This window comes from Chlamydotis macqueenii, chromosome 14 (assembly GCF_036417535.1).
Source record: "Chlamydotis macqueenii isolate bChlMac1 chromosome 14, bChlMac1.mat, whole genome shotgun sequence".
NCBI lineage: Eukaryota > Metazoa > Chordata > Aves > Otidiformes > Otididae > Chlamydotis > Chlamydotis macqueenii.
The window spans coordinates 17,911,327-17,936,127 of NC_141569.1; the positions used below are offsets into that span (position 1 = coordinate 17,911,327).

Genomic DNA, 24,801 nt, shown 5'->3' on the forward strand with positions numbered 1-24,801 from the left:
AATGATACCCTTTGTGACGAGCCTGTTAACCGTGGTACGGAAAGGAGTGAAGAATTATATCTCTGAATTGTATGGCAGAATTACACTCCCTGCCACAGAAATCTGTAGTCTGGAAAAAACAGACCATAAAAAGATTTTCTTAGATCCTCTGGGAGTCCTGCACGTGGGCACATCCTACCTGGAAGTAAGTTTCTGAGGGATCTGAGGACACAGCTCTTTTTGGGAATGATTTCATAAGCAACAAGAACAGCCAAAAAGCAGGAAGAGTTGCTGCTGGAGAGAAAGAGCACAAGTGCATCACACAAACCAGGGGAAAGCGCAGAGCCCTGGGATAACGAAAGCTTCAGGGCTTTCCCAACTGCTGACAGCGGGCAGACCGTGCCCGTACCAATTCACATCCAGCCCTAGCTACACAAAGGACACCCAAGGATGTCACACTCCAGCTTTGAAGCTAAAGAAACCAGATTACCCACCAGCAAAGAGATCATTTTTGGCCACTAACGTGTTTTGCAAGTGTCAGATGCAGCGCTCCCAGCTTCTGCCTTTACTTGTCATTTCGTGGGCATAGCAGCAGCTCCAATTCTTTCCTGATGAGATAAAGCTCCTGCGCCGCGCTTGTACTAAAGGCAAGCCGTAAACACGGGGTTATAATTTATTTATGTGCATTAGAAACTAGCTAATTTGCACGAGTGACTGGATACCCTATTGGAGGTTTTCGTATTTTATGAATCAGCAAGCAAGCTAATGAACAAACAATTAAGGAGTGAACAAAGAAACGTACTTTGTTTGTTACTTTTAGTGAGCCCTAATAATATATTATATTAGCGACTACATTTGGCTGGAGAGAGGCAGTCTAGACAGTAACCCTACTTCAGAAAAGCAGCGAAACGTCTGCGCGGGGTGCGATAACGAGAAGCGGGGCAGGGCTGCCGAGCGCTTGCGTGTGAACCAAACTCCGGCGGGCGAGAGCAAGGGGCAGGCAGGGAATTTCTGTCCGACGGCATGAGCAGATGCCCGAAAAAGAGGAACGCTGCCTTGGATGGTCTGAGTTTGCATCCTTAAATAGAGCTGTGGGTCAACAAACACGCGGCTGTTATTTGCATGGAGAAAAATCAATGTGTTTAGAGGAGGTAGGAATTAAAGCAATTTGTGCAGGGTGTTGTTGGGCTGCACGGGTAAGCGCGGACGCTGCTGCCGATGTGCAGGCGGCGGGAGGGCTGCGACTCAGCTCCCAGCAAAGAGGTGAAGGGAGGGTACCCCGGCACCGCATCCCCCGGCACTTTCGGCCCAGCCTGGTCCCCTCCAGCCCCGGCAGGAAGCGTGGCACATCTGCACCCCACCGTGCACCCCGCCGCCACGGCACCTTGCCTTCCGGTAGGGCGCTTCACACGAGATGCTCCTGGGCGCACGGCTAGCTCTGGGGCCGCTGGCCACGGGGCAGCCTGGCCACCCCCACCCCATCACCGAAAACCTGGAGTCTCAGCTCGCCCGCCAGCTCCCCGCACCCGGAATATCCCATCCGACAAACAAGCCTGGCAGCTCCACCGGCAACCAGCAGCTACAGTTCGCTGGCTCTTTTTAGGCCAGACATAAAGCTGGCAAACACTTGGACTCGTCTGACGAAACATTTGAGCAGGAGGAAATGGGGTGTGTGCAGAAATACTCCATTACATATTGTAATGGCAGACATTAATTCCACGTTAATAACACTTTGCACTTTTCAATCACGTATTCTAAAACCCTTTAGATAGGTGGGGAAGCATTTGGCTGGTGATTACTGGGCAGAGCCCAAAGGTGTATTCTTCCCCGCGGCACGAGGAGGTGAAGTGACTTGTCAGAGTGGCAGAGCTGGGAAGAGAACCTACATCTACCCATTTCCAGACCTACATTCCCATCCAGTTGCCAGAAAGAGGAGTTAATTTAAATATTACCGTTTGCTGACCTACTTACAACGCTACCATCACAACTTGGAAGCCGTGATCAAGTATATTCCCCCCCATACCCGGGCTTTTTTAGGATAACACTATCTTTGAAGTGTGCCTTTCAGCTGCGTTAAACAGACAGATCATTATTACTTGCTCCACTTTCTTAACGAGTCCCTGTTTGCTGTGCTACAGTCGCCGCAGAATTTGGATCGACTCTAGCTCAGCCTCACAGCCCTGAAAAGCACCTTCCCAGCGCAGCCTTCGCTCGCTGTCGTTGTCACCTGATGGCCACCGTCACCCCTTGCCCGGGGAGCCGGCCGGGCCTAAGGACACAGCGCCCGCGCAGAAAGAGCAAAGAGTTTGTGACCGTGCCTGTACCTGCTCCTCTTTGTCCTCTTCCCTTCCTTTTTCTGTCTAAACAGCCTTCTCCTTCCTCAGCCAGCCCACTTTCGGTCCTTAGTGGGCCACTTTGTCACCTTTTGTTGTCAGCCTTCCTCCCCTTCACCAAAACCCCAAACCCTTTCCTGCTTGCAGAGGAGAACTACAGGCACAACCGAATGTCAACAACCACAGCATGCAACGTGAAAGACGAAGTCAAGCAACATGCCATCTCCTTGCTGGTGGCCAGCGTCACCCATCGCGGCTCTCCTCCTGCGGTTTCTCGGGTCCTGATCCCTTGCAGCCCGCCGGGCATCCCGGCAAAACCCCGCCGGAGGTTTAAGCTGCTGCACTAGATTAAAAAGCTGATAGGGAAAATTTGAAGTAAGAGGACGGAGGAAATGGTCAGCGTTGTGGCCAGTTTCAAGGACTGACCAGTGCTTCCTAAGTAGGTCACATCATGCGGAGGGGAAATCACCGCTGCCTGACCCCGCTGTCGCTGAGCTGCCCCAAAGTGCCCCCCCGGGGACGGTCACCGCGACCACATTCCGCTCGCCCTACATGCCACGTACGAGCGTACCGCCGCGGACGGAGGAAATCCCAATTTTAATTCCCTGAGTGATTCCACCCTGACAGAAACACCAGCCCCAAAACTCGGCGTTTCTCTCCCTGCGCCCGCCCAGGTCGCCAGGAGCCGTTAGACGTCCTCAGCCTCGCCGTAACCTCGCTCACACAAACTGTTTACAGCCATTTCGTCGAGGTGCACCAGGTGTGGATGCGGTTACCGACTCCGAGACTGTTTACCTCATCCTCCTTTCTGCATCACATTGTCACAGACTGTACACCAAAATCAGATAACAATGGCACTTCGCTCACAGCCAGCTCACAGCCAGCTCAGCCCCGGCGCACTCAACGCACCGGAGGACGCGGCGCATGTACAATTCTCCCACCAAACCACACACGAGCTGCTGCAATCAAGTATCTGCCTTATCTTTTTTTTTTTTTTGTCTGAAGTAAATTACATTGAATTTTTTTTTTTTTTTTACCCCTTTCAAAGCTAATACACAAATGACAGGATGTTGTTGAAGGAAAATATGAGCTTTCATAAGCTGTTATTCTTAGCACATGCGCACCTCTCCGCTGCTTTGATCTTGCTGTAGGTTGGTGTTTATTCCTCCCGACTCCGTACCAGCTGAACCCAGACCCGGTGTCTGCTCCGATAGAGATCACCCACAATTAAAGCTGGATTTGTTAGCCACAACACCGCGGAGCCAGAGCTCTGGGATAATTACCAGGGTGCCACTCGGCCGAATACGCTATATATAGTTTTCCCAAAGTCTCTCGGCCGTGCCGAGGTGTTTGCTGTCAAACGGAAGGGCGGCAATGTGTACTGAACAGGCGCTCTTTGATATTTCGCATCTAAGTTAGAGCACGTTCAGGCTTTGTTTGCAGCGGAACTGTGCTTCTTCCATTGTTTGCCGAGCAGAAAAAAAAACAAAACCAACCAACAATGTTCAAAAAAGCCACTACAAGCCACTTTAAAAACAGTGTCAAGGATTCACAGCCATCTCAGCTGATTTCAGAGACCAAAATAAGTTTATATATGTAATTATATATGGATTTTTAAACGCTTCTGCTGGCAGTCAATCCTGCCACAGAAAAGTAATTCCCAGAGTGTTTCTGCTCGGTCGTCACGGGAATCGCCTGCTGAGGTTCAATTTGTTACAGGTCCACAGCCTCACGGAGGGCAGGGGAGCTGTACAGACAACGCTCAGGGCGCGATTTGGTGCTGATGCACAGAAAGAAAAACTTAGTCCCTGGACCAAATGTGCAAGGCCAGCGATGAGAAAGAAGCAAGCTGTAAAGCCAGCTGAGAACAACCCCTTTTGCCAAGGTAAATGGAGGGAATGAGTTAAAGAGAAGAAAGTACCAGGAATGGGATAGCTGGTTCTACCAGCTGGCTTCACGCACAATTGGACAATAATTTTAGGCAGCCTGTGTTCAAAGCCCAGCCACGCTCTAATACATCAGCAGGCCGGCAAAGGCAGCACGCGGGATGAAACGCCGCAGTGCTGGGAGACCCAGGTTTGGAGGGGGAACTCGTCCGGCTGTCCATCCTTCCCTGCATCCGCAGCCTGCGTGCCCCAGCTCCCGGTCCTTTGTCCCCAAGGAGCCAACAGACATGCACTAAAAATACCTCTGCAGAATGGGAGGGGGGATTTTCAAAACCCTGCTCGGCTCATCGACCTCAGCAGCGTCCCCACGTTTGCAGCCCCAGCCGTGGGAGGGCTCGGGCTCACGCAGAGCGATGCCACCGAGGCCCCAATGAATGCCACCAGGTTTGGAGGCGACACGCAAGGCGGCGGGTGGCTTACAGCGATGGCACGGGTCTGCTGTTTGTACTGGAGGGCGATAGGAGGCTGAGCGACGGTAGCTGGGAAGAGCTATGTGAAAAATACATTGAGGGAAAAAAGCACATCAGAAAATAAAAGATATTCTTGATGAACGCTTTTGTGAAAATTCTGACCTGGTGACAAAAGTTACCTATTCAGCCTTGAAAAACAACATCAATGGAGCAGGGGCGGTCTTTGAAAAACACCAAAGACAAGAAGTTTGCAGAACTCCGAAAACTCCCCGCCAGCCCTAGCAACTGTGGAAAGGGAATGGGGAACGGCAGCAATCACAGGAGACAGCGGCTGCCAGCGCCGCTGAGTGATATTTACATCAGTGTCCTGCCAACAATACCATTACAGGATTATCAGGGCGGATTAAGCCTTTAGCCAATTACCCCGACTGGTAAATTGGAGATTGTCTAGACTTCTTCATGTTCAACAATATGCATGAAGTTTCTCTTTATCGCTCCAGCATCACACGATGCTCTCGTGGGACGCGATCCTGCGCTTCCCCGGGAGGTTCAGGTGAGCCGTGCCTGCAGCTCCGGGTTGACTTCGTGTGGCCCCGCGCGCAGACAGATTTATTTCAGACAGGATTCTCATAAATTCAGAACGACTTCCAAATTTCTTGACTAGGAGATCAAAGAGGCAAGCATTTGCTTCACGCCATCTGGGGAGCTGCTCAACAGGGCAACGCAGTCTGGGGAGGGGGGGGAGGAGAAGGGAAAAAAGAAAGTCTCGGAGATTATGCCCTTAAAAAACAAGCTCAAATGCCACCCTCGCATTAAAAAGCGCTGGTTGGCAGTAACAATTAATTTCTTAACTGAAACCCGCCCAACTGTGTCCAAGTGCTTTAATTTGCCTATTGCTACAATATGCAAGGGAGCTGGCAGTAATGGATTTGCAATTAAAACGAAAACTGGCAAAGAAATCGCAAAGCTGGCAAAAGAGCTAATCTGCAAGCCATGATCACAAGATTACAAAGTGTTTATGCACATGCTAATTACCCGAGTACGTAGCTGAGAAGGACTTGTAGGAGAGAGCACTGGCTTTGCGTGATCTAAATCCTCGGATCCGCACGGCCGGCCCAGCCAGCGCCCTGCCTGCTTCCCACAGCGCCGGGGACCGCGGGGGGAATCGCCGCAGAGGGACAAGGGACAGGCAGGGTCATGGAATCATACAATGGTTAGAGTTGGAAGGGACCTTCAAAGCCCACCCTGTCCAACCCCTCTGCAAGGAGCAGGGACATCCCTGACTAGGTCAGGTTGCTCAGAGCCTCATCCAGCCTGGCCTTGAACGTTTACAGGGATGGGGCATCCACCGCCTCTCTGGGCAACCTGGGCCAGTGTTCTACAACTCGCATTGTAAAAAATTTTTTCCTAATATCCAATCTAAATCTACCCTCCTCTATTTTAAAACCACTACCCCTTGTCCTATCACAAGGTTATTCACCGTACGTGCTGTCCCCTGGCTCTACAAACGGTTATTCCAGCAGGTCCCTGGAGATCAGTGGATTGCGGGGCACCCTGCGCTGCAGCCACCACGGGCGAACGCGCACCTATGGCCACGAGCGCGAAACCTTGACAAATGACCTGCGAAGGACGGGATGGGAAAGGAAAAAAGACTTAAAAGTGATCAAACGTCCGTGCACACAGCTCGTAACAGAAAGTGACAGTGGTCAGGGGCACCGTGAAGAGCAATTTGGAGTCACAGGAGAGAATTTCAAGGAGAAAACAGTGTGGAAGAGCAGTCCCAGACTAAAAGGCCGCTGGGAAAACTGAGATTCTTTAATATATAGGATTAAGGATTGCCAGTATCCTCAGGGAGGAAATGCAAATGGGGTTCAGACCATTTTTTCCATAAAAATTAGGAAGGAGAAAGAATAGACTTTGAAGTTCAACATGTTAGTAAATGAAAGCAACAGCAAAGGAGACACAAAGAGAAAGCGAGCCCTGGACGCCTAGAATTATGTCTTAAACACTTGGTACTGAAAGACAGAACCCGAGGTGATGAGGAGACTTCCCTCCATGCCACGCACAGATCCCAGAGAATCTCTAGATTAGAAACTGCCTGAGAAAAAAAAAAAAGTATTGCACAACCAAGGTAGGATGGAGCACGGCATTCAAATGGGATTCCTCGTGCCTTGTTCAGCCAGCCCGGGATGACGAGGCTGCGAGGAGCACGTCAACGAAGATCTGGCGCGTACGGCAGGCTGCTGCCGGGTGCGCAGAGCAGAGAAAGGGTTTCTGGACGGGGCTCTCTGCTCTATGAAATGGTGGCTGGAATCGGTGTGGAAAGACGTGACAGATAAAGGACATCTATGGAGAAGTCAAAAATCCAATAGGCATCTCTACAGAGATGGGCAGGCTCGGTTGTGTTGACAGGGCCTGGTCATTCCTGACCAGCCGGAAAGCCGGACAGTTAGTCCAGGCTGAATGGAGATGGTGAAGGACCAGAAGGACATCGTAAGGATGCACAGCAATACTCATTGCTGGGTCTAGCAGAGGGATGCATGGTCTTTGTGGTGAGTTCTCAGAGGTGTCAACGGCCTTGCTCCATTCCAGTAGCCGGCTGAAATGGGCAATTGGTATTTGGCTGAAGGTCATTCCAACCCTTCTACTCAGGTAAGGCAATTACAGAGCGAGTTCAGCCCATCGTTACTGGTGGCCGTGGAATGCCATGTGTCAGGAAATGGCACCCGACCATCACTGATGCAGATAAGGGTTACGGAGTTAATTAGCACTACGGAAAGGGTGGTTCAAGGCAGAAGCGCTTCAAAACTTGGCTTCGAGATTAATTTATCCATCCCTACCTGCAGTGGGGGCTGTCAAGCAATTAATAGCATGTCAGCTATTGGGGTAACTGAGCAAAATTCAGGGGTCCATGGCGCAGAGGAGATGATACACCAGGATAAAGAGGAGATGATACAATGCTGGCTCCTTCAGACTATAAACGCTATGACTCTACAGCTGTTCCATGCTCCAAGTGAGATGTGTGGACTGCAAGAGTTTAAAGAATATAACACAGCTACAAAGTCTTTTGTTGCTTCTTAAAAAAAACCCCAACATTTAGGAGAAACGTTCCCTTACATCCAGAGATTCGGTTGGCCTCTCTGTATGTGTTCCCCAGCATCTCAGCCAGGCTCTGCTGCTGGGCTCTGCCATTCCACCTCTCGCGAGGAGAGCCCCAGATACAACTGCTGCCGACCTAAACCTCATCTCCAAACCAGTTTAATAAAAGCTGAGTGCATCTGCTTCCACGTTATTAGTTCTGCCCCAAAACTCTGGTCCTGGCAACACAATGTTCCACGCTAATGAGCCAAATCTTCCCCTCCCATGGCAGTGCTCCTAAACCTCCACACCATTCAGTTCACAAAGTTACCACCCTGTTTTCCCCTCGGGGGAGGGAAGGATTGCAGCTGCAGAGGGGGTTCTTCAAATAATACGAAGGCCAAAGATCTGTGGGAAAATCTGCTCTCAGACAAATAGCACTTGGGGGCATCTGCAGAGAGAACCAGCCCCTCTTTACTTCTGTCTGGGTCCCACGTCCTTCTGACAGCGGAGTTTTTTATGAACCAGGCTGCCATTAATCCCCTGCCAGTTCCTACACCCTACCATCCTCTGTGGGCAGACAGCACGGGGTGGGAGATAACGCTGCAGGGAAGTGGCATTTACTTCAGCTGGATTTTGCAGCTTCATGGGAGAGTTTCTACTCGGGGCAGTTATTTCTCACCCACTCTCGCTGCAAGAAAAGCGGGGTTTGGTGTAGACGAGGACGACTTTTCTCAGCGCCTCGTCCCGTGGATTTTCACCCGTTCTTGCCGCTTTTCTCCCTGCGGCACCGACCGCGAGACAAAGAGCGATGGGAGGTTATCGCGCCGTAGCGATGCTGCTCGGATTAAAGAGAAATCAGATAAGCTCTCATTACCCAACTGAAACTCACTGCTAGGCTTTTATTAGAGAAATGAGAACGCCTGAGAGCGGGAGGACCCCGCGGGGCGCTGGCTGAGCCGGGAGGGCTGTGCGCCGGCTCTCCTGCCCGGGATGCAGGGATGCTCGGGATGCAGGGATGCCCAGGGCACGAGGCAGAGCCCCAGCCACCACGAACACGTGTGGTTTTGGCCTCTGAGCGCTCACACCTGGAGCCTCCAGTAAGGAAAATGTAGGCTTAGAAGTCGACACAGGCAGGATGGATGGCTTTAATATTTCACAAATGGATGCGCTAGCGAAACAGCCGTCTCTACCCCACCGTGCTGAGTTTCCTCGTGTTTCTGAAAGTTGGACTGAACTCATCTGACCGCCTCCTCTAACGCTTTCTGTTATAAACCTTTCTGCACCACATGTGACAGCAGCATCTCCCTGGAACAGATTTCATTCGCTTCTGACTTTGCCTCAAGCCATTAACTGACAGACTGGCAGCTAACTACTGTTAACAAATGATTTCCTAGAGATTACTGTTTAAGTAAAAAAGGTTCCAAGACAAATAGACTCATTTCTCATGACAAGGAATTTGAATTATGCATCCAGGGGTTTGGTATGTGTGTCCAAAAACTATGCCGTGCAATCCTGGAGGTTGTTCTCATCAGGATATTACAAGCGGATAAATAAGAAAGGACATTTTCTCCTCGGGTTCACAGCGCGGATTTGAGCGGCGCGCGCACGTGAGACGACGTGCTGGACCATCCAGCCACCGTTCCCATCCAGCTAACGCCGCTCTGCGAAGTTACCGTTCGGGCTGAGAAAACGATTTGTTTTTAAAGCGAGCAAAGATGCCAATCGCCTTGGAGGAGTTGTGGTTTTAGGGCCACCTGCAACTTGCTAAAAGACTATGAAATTGCAATTTGTTTAATATCTTGGAGTAAACGGCCTAACGAGCAGCACAGCTTACTTTTTTTTGGCTAGTCCTTCCCTGACCGTTTCTGAAACGTCCCCTCTCACAGCAGCCTGAGTTGGATTTTGTGGGTTTTTTTTGGGTATGGATGTGGCTTTCCCTGCAGTGCTCTCCAAACATCGCTTACACACGAAACGATAAAGCTCCAGAACGCTCCTGGGGGAAACAGAGTCACAGAAAAATGAGCTCCTGGGGGACTGGGAGCAGAAGCTGGGATAAAACCACGCTTCCTCCGCCGCAGCCCTGCACGGCTGTTACAAGACTATCCGGTTCCTCCGCTATAAAACTTGGTAACATGCCTCACTTCTTACCTGATTTTGAGAACATCCTGTGTTAACACAAACAACTGGTGTTGCTGGCGCCTGGTTACTCGACCATTTCCAGGCGTCTGGCACGGCACCTGGCGCTCTCCGGTAAGGGGATCGCTCGGCTCCGTATCGAACGGGCTCCCAGGGCCCAGGGAGGGGAGAGGCAGCTCCCACCCACGGCAAACAGCGACGCACGCGCCCAGGAGTCGGTTTTGAGAGGAAAGTCTGGATGAAGAGTGATGCTTTAGGATACGGGAGCCGATCTGTCAGGGATTCACTGCGACCTGCCTCATCCCCTGCGCTCATATACAGATCCACGTACTAGATCCGTACAAATGGTATAGTACAATCCTAAACCATTTTATTTTGCAAAGTTTAAATACGTGCGCATAGTTACATACTATTTCCAGTAAATGTCAATAACCAAGCAGCTGGCACTGACATACTAGGTACTTTTCTGTCCTCCTGTGTGAAGAAATTAATTTTCTCTACAACAAATCTGGTGTTCAAGTGCCGTCAGGAGTTCCAGCCAGCACGCATTCAGTGTTTTTACCTGAATTCTGCTCCTAGCAGGAAAAGCAGAGTTCACTAAAATAGTAAAAAACTCACATTGCCAGATGTAACCCTGGTTTCAGCCATCAGATCCACTATGGAAAACACACACAAAAAAACTTTTTAGCTTTTTTCTAAATAGCAGTATCTGTTGCACTATATGGAGCACGTATGCCAACTTTTCTTAGCACTTAGGTGGAAATGCGTCCCTAAATTCCTGCCAAACGTTTAGAAACGAATGCATTTACTCTACGAGGTTTAGATAAAGTTATTGCCTTGTCAAGGCGTTCCCACGTCCTGCGGTCCAGCTGTTTTAGGGAGCTAAATTAGCACTAGAAAGCACATTTCTGTGATGTCATTTGACGGCATTTGATTCTCCCAAGTTGCTAACAGCCTGCAAGAATCCACCAGATCAATCTGAGAACTTGAGAGCCTGTTTCCATCGGAAAAAGGACTCCAGAGCAGGACAAGAGCTGCCCTTAGGTTAAACCAACCTGGAGAAGGACTGCGAGTGTCGCCGCGCATCACTCCGAGCTGCGCTGCCTGCAGAGCTTGTGTCCTGCCCCAGTGCGACCACAGCGACATCTGATTTGAATGAAACTTCAGACTTAATGATTTTCCTGCCAGCTATTTAAGAAGCAGTGTAATTTTCTTCAACACCCTATTATTTCATTCACTGTCTGCAAAGATTTTGCTCCCATTCCAAAAGCAAACTGATTTTGAGGAAATAAAACTGCTTCCAACTGGCTTTAGAGGAGCCACACACTTAAAACCCTGGACAAGCTTAAACCGCAACCTCCAGACATCCTCGTGTTTGAGGGTGCGCATCCCCAGCATCCCCATCTCTGGTTACAAAAGGAAAATGCAAACAAGAGATCAGCACGGAAGATTCAAACGTGTTTTTTGTTTTGTCTATTTTTTTTTTTTCAGAAAACTATCCCTATAGTGATGATTTCAAACAAACAACAAGCTAAAACCAAAACACAACAGCCATAAAATCAAATCTGATGAGCTCTTCAAAAAGATCTTGGGCGATATCAATTGGCAGGGCTCTGTTGCCTATCCCAGAGCTACGGCGGTTTATCCCAGCCAGGGCTTTGCTGCAAACACACCGTAGCCAGGAGGCTGCATCCTTTCATATTTCAAAACAAAAGCCGAGTTTTGATGGCTGGGACAAGGAAGAATTTTTTTTTTTTTTTTGTTGTGGATACATTACTGTGTAATTACTGCAGATTTCATTTTCTTTCTTTTGAATACTGCAGCAGATAGAAAGAGACGCGGCAGCTCCTCGTGTTATCAGCTAACGCTCTAGATTTACATTTTGACAGTTAGCCCTCCAACTATCAGGGATGTGCATGTCTATCAAAGGAAAAAGAAAATATTTCCATTTGTAGGAGACAGGGAAATACAATTCATACTGTCAACAGCTGTCAAACTGATAGCAAGGAGAGCTTCACGTAAAATAATAAAACAAACAAACCAACCCATAAGAAAATCAGGGTTAGAAACATGAGGATAAGATCAGCAAAACACGAGACTATTCATGGGATGAGAACGTGGAAAATTCCACAAAGCACAAATGTTGCTAAGAATATTCAAAAGTCAAAGCTTTCTGTGGGTGTGCATGCATAGAGATGTCAACACAACTATTTCACGATCACCGAAATTGCCACTAGCCGGCATCCTCTCTGAATGGCTATTTTTAGGCCCCAGCCTTTCATGTGGTATAACGATGTGGATTTTACAAGAGCATTTATAATGTGTTTCATACGGCGTACGGTCCTGGAGAAACTGCTTTGTATCAGAGAAAGTTAAACAAAAAGGTTTGGGTGGTTCTCTTTTTTAGACTTTATTTGTCATGCTACATTACTGCTTCTGTTTCAGATTTAGGGTTGATATGCATATTTTAATGTAGCCTATGTGACAGCACTGTCTGTCCCAAAGGAACACTCAGCACAGCAGGATGCGATCCCGCAACACTTCACCGGGGTTTCTGGACCCACGCGGCGCTTTGGACGGTCGGGTTTCAGAGCTGGCAATGCCGCGCTGCGTAAGTCGTCGCAGGAAGCCAAGGCTCAAAGGCCACATCTCGACCCGGGGCACGCCGGTGTCAGGGGCCGTGCGCCGTCTCCCCCGTCAGAGCCGCCCTTCCTTTCTCTCAGGACCGAGCCGTACTAAGCAGGGGTTGGAGAAGACTCACTATCTCTGCTCCTGTGCCTGCAATTCCAGGCACACAGCAACGACCAACTCCTCAGCCTCTCCATGCGCAGAACAACACGTTTTCATGTGGTAGGTCTGGCAATGGCTCATTTCCCAAACACGAAAGCAATCTCTGCACTGCCATCTCCTCAGCGTTAGAATAAAAATTCCACGTTTCTGAGCCCTTCCCAGCGTTGTGCTGCGAAGAGCATCCCCAAGCGCGTTGATCCCCCTCGTGCCGAGTCAAGCCTACCTCACAATCCCGGGCTTTCACATTTGGCTTCGTGCAAGTCCCCTCAGAGGAGAACCTCTGGGTACGCTCGTGTCTGCTACTCCTCAGTGCAAACCACAGCAGAAAACAAATTCAACATATAGCACACAAGTTGAATCACTTGAAAAAAAAAAAAAAAAAAAAAAAAAAAGCCTTTTTTTTTTGGGTCAGTCTGTGATTACTGCGTAGCTCGCAAGGCAGACGTACACTTTGGGTATGATAGTTCCAGCTTCCCAACGGAACAAAGGCGATACTGTTGGGAGGTTTTTTTGCCTATCATTTAATCAAATGTAAAGCTGTTATAACCAGAGGGGAAAAGCGCTCTAGATTCTAGCACCCAGCTTTGCTTTGGTTTCGAAAACTTACCACAGCATTGTTGAGTTTATTGTTTTGTTTAACAAAACACTAATTTTGGGACCCCGTGAAACACAATGAGGCAGATTCCTTTCGCTGCAGCCGAGCCGTTCAGCACAGAAGCGGCGGGCGGAAGAGGAGGGGTGGTTTGACGCCACTTCGGCGACCCCTTGCCCCATGCCTCCAGCCAGCGGGATGGGTATCGCTGATTCTGCCAGGTTTTGCTAACCCCCCTCACCCTCAGCGTTGACCAAATGTCCCACTTCCTCCGTGAAAGTCAGCGGTGATGGAAAAATCCTTCATAACTTTGGGAATGGTCATAAACTGGAAAGACCCAAAGGCAAAAATCAGAGAGAGGGCCGCAGGACGGAGCAGGGACAAGTTGTTCCTTAAGGAGAAGGTGAGAGCTTTTGGTCCAAGATGACCAAGAACAAGATCCTGCCGTAATCAAGACTCGGAGGCGTGTGATGTTGCAATCACTTCCTTTAAGAAACGAAGTAGGTGGGTTTGTGGGGCGGCAGCATGTGCTGAACCGGCAGTCCCAAGGCGAGAGCGAAGACCTCGGCTGATATTCGCAGAGGGCTTGGCACAGACTCGACGGGTTCCCAGGACATCTCATCGTCCACGCCACGAAACGCTCGCCCTGCCTGGGGGCCGGAGGGAGCCGTGCCCTCCCGGACAGACCGCCGGACAAGACAGCAGACAGCACGGGCGCTGGGGCTTTACTGATTCAGCGGGATTAAAACTGGAAACTAGGAAACGAGCAGCTCTGTATCCTGTTACCAACCCTCTGAGTCACTCGTCCTCCTACCGAACCTTTGTTTCATCCTCCAGACACAGAGGCTAATGAGCAAGTATCATGTTATAGCCTACTTTTAAAAAAGAGATTTGGAAGAACAGCACATGAAAGAGCTTGTGGGGGGGATTCGCACGTCCCAGCTTGGCACCAGCCCGGGATTTGGTCAGGCTGAGAAGTTTTCCCCACCACAACGGCCCTGCAAAGAGCTCAGGAAGCAACTTGTACCTCCTCTCCTGTTTCTGCGCCCTCCACCCACCGCTGGTAAATGATGAGGTAAGAGCATATCTACATCAGGCTGGAGAGATGTTGATGTCAGCCATCTCCCAGCACCAAGAGCGGCGAAGCATGGGAAACCCAGGAAACGAGCGGCAAAGGAAAGGAGAGGCGTTATGTGATGGCTGCGGACCGCCCGAAGCCTCGGAGGGGTGGGGTGGAGAGAAGCTCCCGCAGCGGCAATGCCGTCTCCAAGAGGACAGCGCTGGGGATGTCCCATCTAGTCCCTTTTCAAACCAACGCAACAGACAGGACAAGACAATCCTTGAGGATTTCTTGAGGAATTTGTGACTCACACACGGCGCAGGAGATTTTAGTCACCAACGGCAGCACGTGCTCGACTGCTGCTCACCCAAACCCGCCCTGCCCCGCACAGCCTCCCCGTGAGCGTACGCGATGCTCACAGACGCGTGGGTCGTTCCTTCACCTTCTCCACGGTGAAGCAGCGAGGGGGCTCAAAGGCCAACCCCTACGAAACGAAGGCTGAATTCAGCCTTGCTTGAATCACTCATGGCCGAAGGGCAGACGAAGGGTGCGAGGTTAATATCAAGCCATAGATGTTTCCTCAAAACTGCTGATATTTCTCAGCGCTTGACCTTGCTCCACCAATAACCGTCGTGTCACGGACACCCAGACACACACAATCCCGACCAGACTGCAACCTCAGGTGCGCGGCTCACACCAGCCATACCCCGAAAAACTGCTTCCCTTGCAGATGACGCTAGAGATAGCGAGGGATTCAGCCAGCGATGAGGATCCGGCCCTTCACAGAGGATCTACGCGAGCAGTCAGAGCCGTGCCTACAGACTCGGCCGTGCCTGTTCAGTCACGGGAACACACGCGTGTTACTCTAACAGCGGCCTCCGAACAGCCAACGCCAGCACACCCGACCGTACAGATCTGTCAGAGTTTCCACCCCAGCGCAGGAATTTAACGGTGCCTGCAGAATTACGGCGGGAGAGGGACCGCATGCTGCGAAGCGACCCACAAACACGGTGCAGAGCTCCTTGCCGCTCCCCGCTTCTCTCAGTTACAGCTTCGGATACCAGACCAGCTCTGCTCTTTCATCTTGGACACGTCGTGTGCCGCCAACCCCCAAACCACTTTGTTCTTCACAGTTAAAACTTCAGAAATATTAATCATTAACATGGATGAGCTTTGGGAGCTTGGGTTGATGTTCAGCTTTTTTTTTTTTTTTTTTAACTTTTTCTCTCCAAATTCTCAACCGGTTGAGCTAAAAATGCTCCACAAACAGCAACAGTTGGAAGCTTGCAGAACGGTGCCTTTACCGTACGGAACCTCACGGCAGCTCCCCACCAACAAAGCATCTCGTGCATGGGAAGCCAGTTCCAGGGGAGCCTGCGAAGGAATCCCGGTGGGAGAGCAGTGCCCGAATCACGTGCACTCTGATCCACATGCACGGATTTATATAAAACTTCCCTTTGTTTCCCTGTGACATTTTTCTTTTTCTCTTTTTTTTTTTTCATTAAAAATAAGGTTATATTAGACCACACACAGGCAGTACTGTATCATGTCACTGCTTCTCAAGCAGAACTCTCTAATTTATTTCAAAGGGAAGTTCTGCTCCAAAATTGAGGGTGTGATATGAACTCAGAAATTAACACAAGAATTTTCCTTGGGGGGAACCGAGGCTGAATCAGACATGCAATAAATGACCTCGGAAGCCCTGTGCTTTGGTACATCCACCTATCCGACACTGCTTTCATATAAAAAAAATTGTTTTCACCATTATCCCATTTCAACCTAGGTAGAAGAGCTGGAAGAAGTGGATTCGCTCTGGTCAGGAGGGAACAAATTAGTCATGTGTCTGTCTGCCAGGACATCCATCAACAGGCACCGCACTCTTCCGGCTTTCTGCCGGGAATGTAGCGATTTACGGGGATGCAGCACCGTCCCAGCGAGGTCCCGGGGCTGCCAGGGAGCTGGCTGGGACGCTGCTGGCGACGTCGCCGTCCCACGGCAGCAGGCACGGCTGGGAACGCGTGGAGCTGCCGTTCACGTGCAGCCGTCCTCCCTCCACATCTGGAGAGGGACGCAGCAGCCACAAATCCCCATCACGGGGCCGCTCCGGGGAGTTTTCTCCCCACTGGTTTCAACAGGATCAGAACTCGACAGAGGAAAAAGCAGTACTGAAGTACTGCCCTGACAGTGCCAGGACAGAAAGGCTTCTACACAGAAGCAGCTGAGCTGCAGATTTCCTTCCGCCAACTGCTGCGGGGGAACAGCCTCCCGCCACGGGACGGAGCGGCCCTGGGGGAAGGGGGCTGCAGAGGAGTAGCCACGGCCCGGGGCTCAGCTGCTGCCGCCTGAGTATCCGTCCTGCAAAGGGCAGCAGGACGCTTTCAGCTCCACGGCAGACATTTGGGACCTGTGGCCCCGGGCCAGCAGTAACTGCGCTTTCATCTTGCCCTGAGCGCCCAAGGGGACATTTCAAACCCTCTGAACAGCAACCAAGCTCCAGGAGCTCGGAGAACCACAGGGACCAGGCTCTGGACGTGGGCATTACTTCCTAGGCCCGCCGTCTCCTGCGGGGACCCGAGACCTGCAGAGCTTGGGAAGGTACCACCACCCTTCTGCTCCGACACGAGCTCCGGTTAGACAACTCGGTAATTAAGAAAATTAGGCAGTGTCTGTTTTCCAAGGAAACAGAGGCTCTCGGACCTCTGTTTCTCACACAGGCAGAAAGTCCAGCTCCTCAGCTTTACATACAAACCACGACAACTCTGCCTTCGCGCACCTCGCGTGCTCACGACACGTGACAGAGGTGCACGGGGGGTGTGAGGAGCTCTCCCACCGACCGCAGCGGGGAGGGCTCGCGCCCTACGTACGGGACAGCGCGGCTCATTCCCCTGTTTTCCAAATCTATTTACAAAAGGAACTTAAAGGAACTTATAAAGCGCTCCTTCTACCATTTAACTACCACATGGTACAAGATATAACAACGTTCAGAAAACCCCCTCGGGTCTAAACTCAATTATACAACTGTAGCAAGAAAAATATTTTAATCTGATCAAAGTGTTAACATGTTTGACCATGTCTGACCTCTAATGTTTGTAACCACCTAAAAGGCTGATGTTCTTAGCAAGGATGTTCCTTAATTTGATTTAAAGTCATTTGTACTATTTAAAAAAGGATATAGTTTTATGATTTTATGTTTCATTTAGAAAAACAGTTCCTCAACTTGGTAACATTCTTTGGAAGTTTCTTGCAGATTTTTTAACCAGCAAATCCTATATATTTCACTCTGGGAAAAGCAGGACTTTTCAAAAAGTCAGGAGAGTCCAAGGAGACGCATGAACCACGACGCATGTGACACCTCAGAGCCGGCTGAGAAACGGTTCTCCGGGTGCCTTGTAAGATTTTCAGATTTCAGATGCACGCGCAGCCCGTGCTGAGATGCTCTTAACCCAGCCCAGCCAGCTGACGGGGGTTCACAGCATGCTCCCAAAACACGGGACATCCAGGCTCCAGGAGCACCTGCACACCCTGCCCACCTCCCAGTCCCCCTTTCTCTCTTTGATAGCCCTACCGCCAGTCCAGGCTACTTGTGCGTGCTCAAACCAGCATCACTCCAGCTGAATTACCCCAAACCGGCGTTTGCCACCTGCAGAGAAGCTGGGCCACCCAGCCGAACGCTCGGGGTCCCTTGCCACATCCTGCTGCTCGCTGGGGACAGCAGCCGGGCTTGGCATTGCTGCTGCTGTCAGGTACCCAGACACGTTCCGTGCATCACTCCCGAGCGACATCAGAGCATGTAAATAACACAAGTGGGTGTGTTTTGGTAAAAAGAGACAATTTGGGCTGGGGAGGTGCGGGCAGCCCAGCAGGATGCTGGGGTGAGCCGTGTAACAGTCAGCGGGCTACAACCACCTTGAGGGAAACAAAGCAAGAGTGATGCTGCTGAGAACGTAAAAAAGAAAAAAGGAAAGCAGCACGCCAGTAATGCCGGTAGCGACACACCCACCCAGGCAGGGGCTCCGGGCCGGCTCCAGCGCCGCTTGCAGCACCTTGCAGGGGTTCGGAGGGCGCCCGCAGTAAAAAAAAAAGTGGTTTTACGGTGTGTCGCAGGGCGGGGGTTCAGCCCGCAGCCTCGGTGCCGGCTGCCCGTCATCTTTCAGGGAGCTGCATTATATTTTTCAGTCAGTTAAATGTAAAGCCCTGACAGTTTGCCAAAGTACTCCTGGGTTAATTTTAATTTTTTTTTTCTTTTTAAGGTTCTGAAATTAATCCTAGCTGTTTCCAGGAAGCCCCACAAACCAAAACTCGATCTCCACTACCAAGTGCACGCCTGACTGCAATATATCACCCCATTCACTCTCACAACCCTCCTCCCTGACTCCGCTCACGCTAAAGTGTTAATTAAACGCACTTTTATGGATGGTTAAGTATCTGCAATCTTCGGTCACAGATCTGACCTCCTCAATTATTGGAAGCAGCCACCAGATTATAGCCTGCGCTTTATATAATACAGCAGTAAAAAAATCCATATGCGAGCAATACATAACTTACTGTGATAACCTTTGCACAGTCCATATAAACACAAGGCAAAATTGCCCAGAAAGATCTATCGGGACAGCTATTGTACCAAGTCGAAAAACCAAAAAAAAAGACCAGCCTTTATCTGAGGAAGAAATCTTCCCGTGTCTGTTAGGTAACAGATTTTTTTTAGCTGCAAACATCAAATCAGCTTTTTAAGTCACGCAACATAAACCACGGCGGGATCCGGACAGGCCTCAGCAAAGCCGGCTGAGGCAGGGGATGATTTTTGTGGCTCTCAAGGGGACGGGATCATCCCTTCTCTGCTACTTAGTTTTCTCCCCTTCGACTTCTGCAGTCTGTTCGCTCCCGCCTGTCGCTCCAACAGTAACCTCTGGGGCTTCTACGGCATTATCGAGGGGAAAGGCAATTCACAAACCACAATCTACTTTCCAGCTTAATTGCTAATAAATAGGCTATTGCACTTTGTTGTCCGTCTAGCAAGGTTTTAAGATTAAAAGAAATACTCCACTACAACAAATACTTGCTGAATACTCAGCTCTGAATTTACCCAGATTCTATACTGGGGAGCAAACTAAATGCATTTAAATAAGACAAATTTAATATCATCATTTAAAATGTACCAAGAAGAGAGCAACTTAGTATTTTAGAGGGGTTAGGGGGGTGCCTGGTACCTGGAGGAAGGGACACGAGGTGGGAAGCACCAGAAGAAATGCTTATTTGGATTACAACAATGTACAAATGCTGTTGCAAACGCATCTTTTCTCGCTGTAAACTGAAGGAAGACCTCAAAATTTAGGGACAGATCCTCAATACCTGCAAGCCAACTTCAGCGGAGTTAGGACAGTCTGCAGCTGGGGAACCGGCGGCCCCGGGACGGGCTGTGCTGGGGCACGGGCTGGCTCGCCGAGGGACCCGTCTGCTCCTGCCGCGCAGGCCAGCGGGGTCGGGCGGGGGGACGCGGCAGCGATGCCAGTAAACGGTGTTTTACCACGCTTTAACTTGAGTTTCATAACCCCACAATCCATCAGCTTTTCACAACGCCAGTTTAACATCCTGCCCCTCCAGTGAGCAAAGGCTTGAAATTCAGGAGGGCGTTATATATTCTTTTAAACCTTACCCTTTTACAGGATAAAAACTAAAACTGAAATAAACCAAATGATGGTTTTTTTTTTGTTTACCAACTGCAAATGCAAAAAAAACCACCCGAAATGAACGCAGCAATGCCGGCTCCCCAGGAGCACTGACTTTCTGAACTTCTGACAGAGACAGCGATGGGAAAAGCCGGCTTTCACAGAGAAGCCTTTGGTCTCATTATTCAGACAGCAAAACTTCTAAACGTGGGAATATACAGAATTGCTAAAGCTGATTTGATCCAAGGGGGAAAAAAGACTTCAAGGAAGAAGACGGGAACAGTCCTCCAGCAGCATTAAGCCTTTTCCCAAAAACCTCTGTTCTTCAGAAGCACAAGATCCACTTTCTGAGCCATCATCCACAACAGAGCCCCAAACCAAGAGCAGGCCAAAACCTGGCCGTTTTACAAGCAGATAACGTCGAACTAAAGTTAAACGGCGGGACGCAGTCCTGAACACAAACACCACAAGCTGCTCGCCAAAGCCCGTGACCCCGAAAAAGGAAGGGGCATTCTTACATCAGATATTTGGGTTTGACTGCCGGAGGAGCAAAGGCGAAGCCAGAGGACAGGGAGACTGGAGAAGAAGCTCCTTCAGCAAATTCGGAGCCGAGCAGGCGCTTGCTGCCGAGCATCTTTCCCGCTCCTCGTCCCTTTGGCTCGGGCAGAACAGCGCCCGGGCATTTTAGAAACAGGGCCGCAATTTCTCAGGAAAAAAAAAAAAAACCAAAACAAACAAAACCCAAAGCACACGTAGGTGCCCGCACAACACCTGCGACGCAGCTCAGCACTCAGAGAGGCCACGAAAGTTCTCTGCGAGGCGAGGAGGCACTCACCAGAGGTGACATGGAGCCGTTGGGCAGGTAGGGGTCGGAGAGCATCAGGAAGGGGTAGCCGGAGTACGCAGATCCTTTATACATCCCTGGGTCCTGGTGCTTCATACCTGCCAAAATTAAAGTTCCCCATCAAGATTCGCCTGACGACAGGTGATTCCTCTGCCTGTCAGGGGGGCCCCGAAGAGGTTACAGCACATTTTTGGGAGTCTTTTTGTGCCGTACTTCTCAGAGAGGGTGTTGGGGGGTGCAGGCGTCTCCTGGGGGTGTGGGGAAGCTGCTGACGGGAGCAGCGTTCCCCGAGGGGGCCAGGCCAGCATCCCTTACTGCTGCAGGGCCTGGCGTTCACCCGCCCCGGGGATGGCGGGTGCCTGGACAGGGACCGGGGATGGGATGGGGGGACAAATTGAGGGGGGATCGCTGCCACTAACCATCATCCATGTGGTCCGGCAGCTTCTCCTGATAAACCCTCTGCGGATCCTGCACACGCCTGACGGCCTGCGTGGGGAGGAGAGAGAGAGAGAGAGAGCGGGAGAGGGGAGGCAGAGCCGGGGGGTGGCGGGGCGGGGGGCGCGGGCCCGGGGCGGGGGGCGGCGCGGGCGGCCCGGCCTCACCTCGGGGTCGGCGGCGGCAGTGGCGGGGCTGCCGCTCCCCTCCGACTCGTTCACCAGGGAGGATTTGAGGTCGGCCAGGTCGCGCTCCGTGAAGGCGTTCTCGGGGATCAGCTTCTCCTCCTGCTCGCCCTCGTCCTTGAAGGCCAGCATCTCGTCGGTGGCCCCCAGGTCGTCCCCGCCGCCGCTGCCCAGCTGCGGCATTTTCCTCCCGCCGCTCCCTCCCGAGCCGCGCTGCAACTTTCCCGGCGAGTATTGTTCTCCGCCGCCCGGATCGAGCCCTTCGTAATTATTCTTATTTTTTTTTTCCTCCCTCAATTTTTTTTTCCTCCTCTCTTGAAAAAAAAAAAAATCTCCCTCTTGAAGTTTTTCTCTTAAAAGTTCTTTTTCCCCCCTTTCCTCCTTAACTTTTAAACTTTTTCCTCTAATTCGGTTTCCCCTTTTCCAAATTCCCTCTAAATCCTTTCTTAAAGAAACAAATTACAATCGGTTTTCCTTCTTAAATCCTTTCCTTCCCCCCCTCTCCGGGGGGCTCGGCAGGCTGCGGGCGGGCGTTGCGGGATGCCGGGCTCGACAGCACCCCCCCCGGCCCCGCCACCCCGCTCCCCGTGCCGTGCCCCCGCCGCCACCCCCCGCCCCGAGCCCCGGAAAGTTTCCCCGGGAGCAGCGGGCGCCGGCGGCCAAAGGCACGGAGCGACCGGTGCCTGTGTGCGAGCGCGGCGGCGCGGCGGGCAGCGCTGCCCGACATCAAAGGCGCCGCCGGGTGATTGGCAGCTCCGGGGAGGGGCCGGGGGCGGGGGCACACACGCACACACATGCACGCGCGCACACACACATATGCACACACACATGCACACGCGCTCCGACGGGGAGTGTCGCCTGCCTTAAAGGGACCGCCGGCCCGGCGCGGTGCGGGGGTGGTGGGGGGTGGGCAGCTCCGGGGGGTCGGTGAAGCGTCCCGGCTCTGTGCGCACGTCTGTACACGCGTGCATCGCTGCTCACACGTCTGTGCACACACACATCTCTGCTCACAAGTGGGTGCCATGCCCACGTGTGTACACACACGCACCTGCACACACATCCGTGTGCACACACACCTGCTCACACTCATCTGCACACGCGCATCTGCATGCAGACCTGCGTGCCCGCATCTGCACATGCATGTGCATACAGCGATGCTTATTTGCACACATGCAGCTGCATCCGCATCTACATGCACACATCTTCACGTGCGTCCATGCACAGCTCTGAGTGTGCCCAGGCTGTACACACGCATCTGCGCAGCCCCACATCCATCTCTGCAGGTGTCTGTGCACATCTACACACACATCTACACGCTCACAACAGCACAGCTACACACCTGGCACACGCGAGCACTTGCACACCTGTACACACACGAGTGGGATCCACACACATCCCTGCACACATCAGCGCACGTGAGCATGCAATTGCACACTTCAGCACACACAGATCAGCACACAGATCAGCACGCACACACATCTGCATACATGCACACATGTCTGCACACACAAACACGTCTGTGCACGCAGGCACATCTGCACACTCACATTTGCTCATGAATCTGCAAGCACAGACTGGCAGCACACAACTAAACACAGAGGATGGAAGTCTGTACATGGAGCGGCACATGTCTGTACATCAGCACATGTATGTGTGCAGAGACACATCAACACAGATGTGTGCACACAGAGACATCGGGACATATGCGAGTGCACACTCAGGCACATTTCAACACGTATGTGTGTGCACGTAGACATCAGGGCATGTATGTGTGCACACAGACGTATCAACACGTGTGCACAGAGACACATTGACACGTGTGTGTGTGTGTGCACAGACAGGATGTGTACGTATGCACACACAGACACACAGACACACAGACATACGTGTGTGTGCACACAGAGAGATCAGAACCTGCAGGCGTGCACACACATCAACACATGTATGTCTGTGCGCACAGACACATCAACACATGTGTGCGTGGGCACACACAGGCATCAGGACGTGTACAAGAGCACACATAGACACACACCAACACACGTATGTGTGCGCACAGACACAAACACATATGCATGTGCGCACACAGAGAGGCATCAGGACACATACGTGTGTGCACACAGACACACAGCAGCGCACACATGTGCACACACGCACACACACGTGCAGCCAGCAGTTGCGTCTTCGCGGCCCTGGGCACACCCAGCACCCGCGGGCCGGCGTGGGTGCTGCAGGCCGGGCCCGGCGTGGCTGCGGAGCGCGGCTGGGCCCAGGGCGACGCCCGCAGCACCCCGCACCGCGCACCCCGCCGTCGCTCCCTCATCCCTGGCCCTTCGGGAGGCGCAGGCGGGACGTCGGAGCGCGAAAAATGATGCGTGTTCCCGAGTGGCCCTGAGGGTCAGGAAACATGGAATTACCATCTTCGCCGCCAATTTCGAAGATACTAGACACTTCTGTGTCGGCGTCGGAGTTTTTGGTGGTTTTTTTTTTTTTTTTTTTAAGCAGTTCCCATGGAAAAGGAAACTCCCCATCGCTTCTGATCACACACGACAGGCCCTGTGCATGTCTCCGGTAGCTTAAAACAACACCCCGATATTTATTTTCCTTAATTAAGATTGCGTAAGATAGCCCTGGGTCCTGGAGACTTCTCTACAGACTGCAATGACGCCATGTAAATTGTTTTTTATGACCCAATACGCTGCATATTGTCACATCCAGCCCTGGAATAGGAAGCTCAAAATCTCGGTCCCTATTTTTCGTGTTAATGAGGCTGTTATTAGTAGGGATGTAATCTCATTACTTTTTGGGGAGGAGAAGAACTAGTTGGAGCCACTTTGAAAAGTACGGAATACATTTAAATGGAGCAAAATCCGTCTTTCTGCTAATTGCTGATTTGGCGTGACACAGAATTAGCGTTCAGATTCAGGGGGCACGGTTTATGCCGGGTAAAGGGTGCCGCTCGCTTTTTTTCCTCCTCAGCTCTCCCACCCAAAAAACCCGAGCGGGCTAGCCCATAGGAAACCCCGTCTGCGAATTTCCATCCTTTTCAACATCACAAAAATAAAATAAGCTGCAGCCACTTTGAGTAATAATCATTTGAATGAAATATTTGCTACTTTAAGATTTTTTTTTTTCCCCCCTCTTTCAGATGATCCTCTTGTTTTGCATGTGAAAAAAATCGTCTGAGATTTACAGCCCTCCCAAATGGAGATAAAGCCTTGGCAATGAGTTGGAAACCTGTTGTAATCTGTGATCCAGGAAACAAAGAGCCTCATTAATGCAGAGACTTTGGTGAGCCTTTGATGTTAGCTAGCATAGCATTCACTCTCGGTTCCATTTGCATTTAA

The 24,801-nt window shown here is 51.1% G+C and overlaps 1 protein-coding gene across 6 annotated transcripts in view; it reads right to left on the reverse strand.

Annotated features, from left to right (window-relative positions):
• TCF7 (transcription factor 7) overlaps positions 1–22,005 on the reverse strand; it is a 70,613-nt gene extending 48,608 nt beyond the window's left edge. For all 6 annotated transcript variants that reach the window (XM_086758824.1, XM_086758825.1, XM_086758823.1 and 3 more), the window contains exons 1-3: positions 21,440–22,005; positions 21,257–21,323; positions 20,829–20,935 (exon numbers count right to left, since the gene is read on the reverse strand). In XM_086758824.1, coding sequence (XP_086614950.1) covers positions 20,829–20,935; positions 21,257–21,323; positions 21,440–21,640 — 375 coding nt within the window. In that variant the 5' untranslated portion in view covers positions 21,641–22,005. The remainder of the gene's footprint in view (positions 1–20,828; positions 20,936–21,256; positions 21,324–21,439) is intronic.
• Between the last annotated feature and the right edge of the window lie 2,796 nt (positions 22,006–24,801).